Here is a 7988-nt window from a genome sequence, read left to right as displayed (position 1 = left end):
TACTGTTTCAGTAACAACCAAGGCATTTCTGTCGGGGCCGTTGGGAACTGTGTGACAAAGGAGCCACTGTCAGAGCTGTTGGCAGCCACAGCACTTGGGGACAAAGGGAAGTCTCTGATGAAGAGCAAGGGCTGCAGGGATGAGGAAGAGCTCCCCCTTCCTGGGGCAGGTGACTCTGTCAGGTACGTGGATAAACTGTACTTGGATTCCTGTCCCTGCTCCTCCCCAGCTGGTTCCCTGTGTAAATTCAGCAACAGGAGATGAAGAAACAAAAAAAACTAAGGGGTAGTAATGGAGCAAAGCTGCCTCACAGCCCAGGTAGTGCTGAGAGCAACCCTGAAGCCTGGCAGTGGAATTACTCTCACTTCAACCCTCTCTGATGCCGTTTGGTCATTTGAGTCATGACACAACTGAAATTATCCCCTGCAGCTGCCTCTTCCCCAAAAGTACCAGCTAATGGAGTATAACAGAGCTTTAGTTGTAAAGTGTTGAACAAAGTCTCTTATTTATGAGTGCCATTGAACACCAACCTTCTTGCATTAAATATTTCTGGACCTGTTGTTTTATCACACGTGTGGTCTGACTTTTTTTTCAGTGTTGTTTTAGGTGGTGTGTGTGCTGTAAGATTGAGATCTTTGCACGTCAGATTAAAAGGACAGGAAAGCACAGCTCAGCAACAGTTTGAATTCCAGCTTAGCCAGGGCTTGGTCCAATTTCTCCTGAGCAGCTGATATAAACCCTGTGGCCATTTTGGTGTTTTTAGAAGCCCAGCCAAGGCATGAATGGGCAGCTAAGCCCCAAGAGCCCTGTCACTCACATCCAGCTGGCTGGGCAGGCTGGCAGAGAGAGGAGCTTGTGCAGCTTCTATAAATAGTTCTTGGGTTTGAGCTTTTCATTAGGAACGAAACTCACATACTTGTAACAAGTCCCAACAGGAATGTTGTGCTTAAAATTGAAAGCACGGTGAGCAACGCAAGCAGCAACATAAAGGCTCGTCTTCAGAGTGTGGCTTGTTCTCTCCACTCCTCAAAATTAAACTTATTTACATGCTCCTCTCTTTAATCCAGCCCTGGCTGCAGAGCCAGGTTCCCCATGAAGTGTGCCATGTGTACATTGAAGCCTTTACTTGAGCCACAACCTATTTGCACAAACATCCCCAAACCTGACGGTGGGGAGCGTGGGGACAGCTGAGCAAACCACAAACCCCAGAGAATTCCCTCTAATTCCTGTGCAGAAAGCTGCAAAGTCTGCAGGGATTGATGTGGGATTGCTGGTGTTTGTGCCCTGCTGCCTGTGTGTCCATGGGACTGTTTACTCCAGCCCTGCTCGCAGCAGTACAATCGACTCCAAGCCAAGCTGCACAACATGAGTGACTCTTAAACTGTTGCTCTTCTATGTTTTTCTTATGATAGTGAAAAAACCCAAATATAAATGGTAAAAAAACCAAAAGGAGATACTCTTTAATGCAATGTGCACAGGGAGGTGCTGCCTCACCCCTTGTCGAGGGCAGCTGCTGCCATCCTGTGGCACAACAAACATCTGCCAGCTGCTAAAAGCACTTACTTTCTTTGGGTCTTTAATTCTAAATCCAGAATTAATATATCAATAATGACCTGCTGTCCATATAGATTTCACCATCCACCATGGTTCTTTTTTGTTGTGTTTTGCTATGTTTGACATTTCAATCTTTCTTTTTAGCTATGCACAGTGGAAACCCAAGGTAGAGTTTTGGGAAGAAAAGCTTCCTGAAAACAGGCAGGACACAGAGCCTGCCTTGACCTAGTGCTGAAGAACTGTAGGACCCTGGCATTAAACAAGAATACAGTGATCATTTATTTAAGAACAGTTTTAATATCAGGGACTGAAACCACAACTTCAACAGTGTGAATGATCTCAGCTGGCTCTTCAGTGCTACAGAACTGGCCCAGTGAAACTTTAAACCCAGTTACAAATGAAAACTATGATTTATTTAAAAACCATCTTCCAAGACAACTTTTTGAGAACCAGCACAAGACCTGTTTCAGTACAGCATCAGAGGTCCCCACCAGGGGACTTTGTGGTTCAAAGGGGATTTTTTGAGGAAACGTGTCAGTTTTTATCATCATTTACCTTTTCCTTGTCATACACTGCTCTAGAACAGGAGGTTTGCTCTGTAAACACCTGTATGACACGGGAGTTAAAGAAGCAGCAGGTGAGGTTTACAAAGACTGTGAGAAAAGTCCAGAGCCTGGGAAAGCTTAGTCTGCCTAAAAATTAAGTGTGGGCTTTGCACAACTAAACCTATGTGTATGCAGGGATAAACACTGGAAGCAGTGTACATTTAAGTGTTGCTATCATGCTAAAGAATCAGTGGTAACATTCATTTCAACAGTATTTTTGTTTCATTAGTCAGGACTTGCTTAATTCTGTCTAGGAGATAACTAGGCCAGACCAAGCCATATCTAGAGCAGCAGCAATTCATGCAGAGCAATGACTTTTTTTCAGTTAAATATGTTCCAGGGAAACAGTTTAGTTAGAAATGGATGTGATATATGACAAAAAAAACACCTCTAGGGATTATGTGGAGTCTGTGTTGGGGATTATGGGAGTGTTCTGTCCCCTCAGTCGCTGGCACAAAAGTCACTCATCACAAGTGCACGAGGAGTCTGGTTTATCACTAAGCAGAGCCTGTTACAGGAGCAAGCAAATGACAACTGAAGTCCTTAGTCCAGTTTTTCCCTTACAGAAACCTTTTGTTCACAGGTCTTATCTTTGAGTAAGTCGCCTTCAGCCCAGAGGAGATGAAATATGGTGTCAAACAGCACAGCAACTGCTCACTTCTGGCTTTCAGTCCCTTTAACTGGCCCTGGGGCCAAGCATGTGCTGAGCATCACAGATCCCAGGATTTCAGCACCATCACAAAGGTGTTTAATTACAGGGCTACAGCTGGGAGCCTCATTTTACAGTGTACAGGACTCCTCACACCAAGCACCAGTGTCAATACCAGTGCACAAGCAGTGCTCAGCACAGGATCCACACTGGTACTGAAGCCCAATGCTCTAAACCAAGTGCTGCATTAAGGACAACACTGGAACCCTTCTAGTCTTTGAATTAGAACATGTCTTCCCATTCCACTGGAAGAATTAAATTTCAGAGCAAAGAACTTTGCTCAGGGGCAAGGCTCTCACACCCACCTGAGAGGAGGTGTGTTGTTAACCTCCTCAGAAAATGTTTCTGTTAATGCCATGGGTGGTTTGGAGAACTGAGGGAGGAATCAAGTCTTTTTGACTTAGTTTATTTGTCATTACACCTAATTCCCCATCTTTCCAAGTCTCCTCTGTACCTGAAGCAAATTTTTTTTTTCTGGGTAAAACTGAAGTCGTATTACAGAAGCACTCCTGAGGAGAGGGCAAAGCTTGGTTTGTAACTAACTCAGGCCTAATTCAAAATTACTACAGGAACCTTCTGAGCCACAAGCCTCAAGGCAGACAACAGACCATCCCCGCTCCAGTTCACACACACCTTTGACTTCAGCAGAATCAAAGTGATGCCAGGAAGGAACTTGGACCATGAGTTTATAAAACTATTCTTTTACACAGTTGACTCCAGAAGCTTCACCAGTTGGTACGGGGACAGTGTGATGTAAAACCTGATGATCCCATCCAACTGTAGTGAGCAAGGCATCGTCTGAAGGAGACCAGGATAAGCCTTTAACAAAGTCTCGATGAGAACGGTTTCTGAACCTGGAAAACACCAACATTCCATTAGCCATGAAACACTGAGAGTTTATGGGCTTGTGCAATTCCTAACTGCTAATTTTTCTTGGATGATGCTCCCCCATTTAGGAATATTTTCACCTCCAGGTTGCCCAGAGAAGTTGTGGACTCCCCATCCCTGGAAGTGTCCAAGGTCAGGTTGGATGGGGCTTGGAGCAACCTGGGCTAGTGGAAGGTGTCCCTGCCCGTGGCAGGGGTAGAATGAGGTGATTTTTAAGGTCCCTTCCAACCCAAATCACTCTGGGATTCTACAGATAAATAATTAACTTGAGAAGACAGTAAGACATCCACAAGAGTGAACATCTTCTGCCTGTACTTACACCTCTGTGAGGTCTGAGTCAAGAACAGCAACTGAACAGTCTTCACTGATTGAAGCCAGTAAGGGTGAACTGGAGGACAGAGATGAAACCATGCTTAGAACAATCAAATACACAAATTGTTAGGGATAAACTTATGAAAAGTAGGATTCCTAGTGATCCACACCCAGGTACAGTGAATTAAGAGGCACAAAATCTTACAAAAATGTTTTCACCATTGTATGGCAGGTTATCAGTGCACTGAGAATATTTTATTTGAGTCAGAAAACAAGTGATCCTTCTTTAATCAGAGGTGGCTTTAATTAGAAAAATCCCCACAGCAAGTGGGTCAGTAATTCTGAAACTGCAGAACTGTTCTCACAGATATTCACACATGTCAAAAGTGAGATGTTGTTTGGTTTACTCTATTCTTTGCCACAATCTTCTCGATAAAAAGACAACTAGTACTTTCTTTTTTTGTTTTACCCCCCAAAATAATGAGGTTTTCAAGGGGATGCAGTCCCATGTTCTACAGCAGTGTATCAGACTGTACCTGTGTGCAGAGAATGCAAACCCCGTGATGCTCCGGGCGTGCACGGTGGCACTGAGGGCAGAGTCAGGATTCTTTGTGTCTACTAGTGCAACTGTTCCACTTTCATCACCTTGAGGAGAGGGAGAAGGATGTTATGAGCAAAATGGTCACTGTGAAAACAAAAGAGCTTGATCTGCCTGGTGAAAGCGAAGGTTCTTACCCAAAACAAAGATGTCACTTTTCTGTGGATGCCACATGATTGAGGTAGGGAGGTAATTACAGGCACTGCAAACTGCAAGGGAAGAAATCAGGATGAGTGTGGAAAGAGTCAGAGTATCTTTGTCCTATCTCATTTAGCACTGCTACAGCATTAAGACAAGTATTTCAAGCTTATTGTACTTCTGTGACAGTGTTAGACTTCCTTAGGTTTTAACAGGCTTTTCTAGGATCGCATCACTAGACTGGGAGTTAGACACAGAAGTCAGGCATAAAATAATTTATTTCTTCCAACACAAACTCATGCACAAGCAGTGACTGTGTACAGAGACATACCAATTCGGGTAGCTGGTTTAGGGCATCTGGTGTCCCAGAGTAAAGTTCTGTTGTCCTATAAATCCAAAGGGAATAAAAAGGGTTTTACAGTGTCTTTGTGGCATAAACTTACATTCACTACAGAACTGCTGCTGACCTCCTGGCAAAACCACCCCCTCCTCTTCCTTTGGGTTAAAACGATGCTGCCATTAACTGCAGCTTTCAATCACACCCACGACAGAACTAGGAGCTCCCAAAATTTAATACAGACCTGTAGGAATCAGCTTGGTAAGCTGATTATCAACTTATCAAACTGGAATGCAACTTGTAACACAAGAGGTGGTTTCTAAGTGCATTAAACTGTAAATAACTAAAATTAAATCTCATTTTTATCAGGCAGATTTAGACAACAGAGTGAGCTTTACCTCAGCACAGGACAGGAACACAGTGTCCTTACCAGGACAGGAAGCCACACATGTCACTGCTGCCGAGTGAGCTACCAAAGCACAAAAGGATAAAGAGCCTCAGACATTGTATCCAACTTTCCTGCGTATTCCCAAGGACCTCTGAAGGTACAGCAGTGTAACTAAGAACAGTTTATGCCCAGACACCCAGTAACTTCCACTCAGCAACAGCCACCTGCTTCCTACCAAAGTGATGAGTTGCCAAACCCAACCACAGGTCCCTGTGACACAGCTGAGCTTGAGGGAACCTCTCCAGACAGGATCAAAGTGTGATGGAAGGGAGCTTGGAAAAAGGAGGGAGGGGACTTTTTCTATGGGCAGACAGTGACAGGACAAGGGGCAATGGTTTCAAACTAACAGAAGGAAGGGTTAGATGCAATATGTGGAAGAAATTCTTCCCTGTGAGGGTGGGGAGGCCCTGGCACAGGTTGCCCAGAGAAGCTGTGGCTGCCCCATCCCTGGAAGTGTCCAAGGCCAGGTTGGATGGGGCTTGGAGCAACCTGGGCTAGTGGAAGGTGTCCCTGCCCATGGCAGGGGGTGGAATAAGATGATCTTTAAAGTCCCTTCCAACCCAAACCATCCTGTGATTCTATGATTCTGAAGTATGGTCTCTGCTGTTCCAGAGATGATGACACCACATCTCCAGAGATCAGCATCTCAAATGGGCTGTTGTTCAAAACAAATATGGCTCAGTAGAAGAAAGATTTCAGTGCAGAAGAAATACTCTAAAATACACTTCAGGGATGCAAGGCAAACTAAACCTTACAGTATTTGTTCCGTGGGGAGAAATGAACAACAGACTACAAAATAAAACTATGGCAGAAACTTCACAGACTGGCAAATATACAGCCACAGCCCTGAGTGACGTTTGGCAGGTGGGAAGTCACTGGAGATGCTGCAGGAGGAAGCTCAGCCTGCAGCAGGAGGTGAGGGGCCAGGAGGAGCAGGGCAATGGGTGGTTTGGAACTCACCTCTGTAGGAGTGCAGCACCGTCTGCTCCGGGATGTCCCAGACCTTCACACTGTGGACAAGAGCGAGCAGTCAGCACCCAGCACCAGCCCTGGGGCACTGGACACCAGGCTGGGGACACTCACCAGGCTGGGGACACTCACCAGAAGTCCCTGCCCCCGCTGACAGCCTGGGTGCTGCCGGCCAGGACCGACACCGACGTCGCGATGTCGTCGTGCTCGTATTTACAGAACTTGTTCACGATGAGGGTCTCGTTCTCCTCCAGCTCCCACAGCTCCACGGCACCTGGAGGGGTGGGGGGACACTCACCTCAGTGAAAGGGGAAGGGATACCCACCTATGACACCCACTTCAGTGAAGGGAGGGGACACCCACCCCAGTGAAAGGGTAAGAGACACCCACTTCGGATAAGAGGAAGGGGACACCCACTGCAGTGAAAACATCCCCATGAGACAGGGAGAGGGTCATCCACCTCAGTGAACTGGGGATGTCACTCACCTCAGAGGAGGGGGAAGGCAACACCCACCTCAATGAAGGGGAAGCGAGGGGACACCCAGCTCAGGGGAGGAGGGATATCACCCACCTCAGTGAAGGCAGGGGCAAGTGGTCAACCACCTCAGAGAAGGGGAAGGAGGGGACACCTCAATGAAGGAGAGGGGAACACCCACCGCAGTGAAAAGGTAAGAAAAACCCACCCATGAGATGGGGAGAGGGTCACCCACTTCAGTGAAGTGGGGATGTCACCCACCTCAGTGAAGGGGAGGGTGTCACCCACCTCAGCGGGAGAGGGGACACACCTCAGCAAAGGATGGGGAACACGGGGGAAGGGGGAGTATCCCCGTTGCTTACCGGAGTCGGAGGCCACCAGGATGCCCCTGTCCGCCAGCCAGCACAGGTCGGCCACCCCCGCCTCGGTCTGCACGCCGGCCGTGCAGAACCCCTCGCTGGGGGCGCGCCGGGGGTCGGCGAACACCCACAGAGACCCGGCCCAGCAGCGCCCGTTCAGCCCGGACGCGCCGAGCAGCAGGGCCCCGTCTGCGGGAGAGAGACAACGAGAGACACACCAGGGGAGCCGTGAGGGGACCGTCTGGAACACCCCGGACACCCCTCACGCCGCTGCCTCCCCCCCGCGTTACCTGCGCGGTACCGCGCGCGCTCCAGGTGCCGCTCCATGCAGGCGGGCGCGTTGGGCGGGATGTTCCACTCGGGGCCGGCCGCGGGCGCGGGCTCGCCGTCTATGGGGGCCGGTGGAGCCGCCGCGTCCCCCGAGGGGGCCGCGGGGAGCTGCGGGAGCTGCGGGAGCGGCGGCTCCTCCATGGCGGGAGCGGCAGCGGGAGCGGAGCCGGCGGCGCCCCCCACACGTGTCTCCCGCCGCCGCCTCCTCTCGCGAGAGCGGCCCCCTCCCCGCCCTGCCTCTGAGCGCAGCTCTCGCGAGAGTTCCT

The 7988-nt window shown here is 48.7% G+C and overlaps 1 protein-coding gene across 1 annotated transcript; it reads right to left on the bottom strand.

The window, feature by feature from the left end:
* Window positions 1-1828: 1828 nt before the first annotated feature.
* On the bottom strand, window positions 1829-7900 carry WDR77 (WD repeat domain 77). Its single transcript, XM_027695121.1, has 10 exons — window positions 7683-7900; window positions 7396-7581; window positions 6691-6832; window positions 6550-6599; window positions 5540-5610; window positions 5136-5190; window positions 4804-4875; window positions 4605-4713; window positions 4076-4144; window positions 1829-3722 (listed from the first exon to the last, which is right to left on the bottom strand). The coding sequence occupies exons 1-10, from the start codon at window positions 7861-7863 to the stop codon at window positions 3563-3565; spliced, it is 1095 nt and encodes a 364-aa protein (XP_027550922.1). The 5' UTR covers window positions 7864-7900; the 3' UTR covers window positions 1829-3562.
* Between the last annotated feature and the right edge of the window lie 88 nt (window positions 7901-7988).

Source organism: Neopelma chrysocephalum, unplaced genomic scaffold, assembly GCF_003984885.1.
Source record: "Neopelma chrysocephalum unplaced genomic scaffold, ASM398488v2 Primary Assembly neopelma1_100, whole genome shotgun sequence".
NCBI lineage: Eukaryota > Metazoa > Chordata > Aves > Passeriformes > Pipridae > Neopelma > Neopelma chrysocephalum.
This window is presented reverse-complemented; position numbering and strand designations above follow the sequence as displayed.

Coding starts and splice junctions, on each gene's coding strand:
- WDR77 (XM_027695121.1), bottom strand. CDS start 7,863: ATGGAGGAGCCGCCGCTCCCGCAGCTCCCGCAGCTCCCCGCGGCCCCC. Junction 6,833..7,395: donor CCTGGTGGCCTCCGACTCCG/GTAAGCAACGGG, acceptor CCACCCCTCCAG/GTGCCGTGGAGCTGTGGGAG. Junction 5,191..5,539: donor TGTTCCTGTCCTGTGCTGAG/GTAAAGCTCACT, acceptor TTGGATTTATAG/GACAACAGAACTTTACTCTG.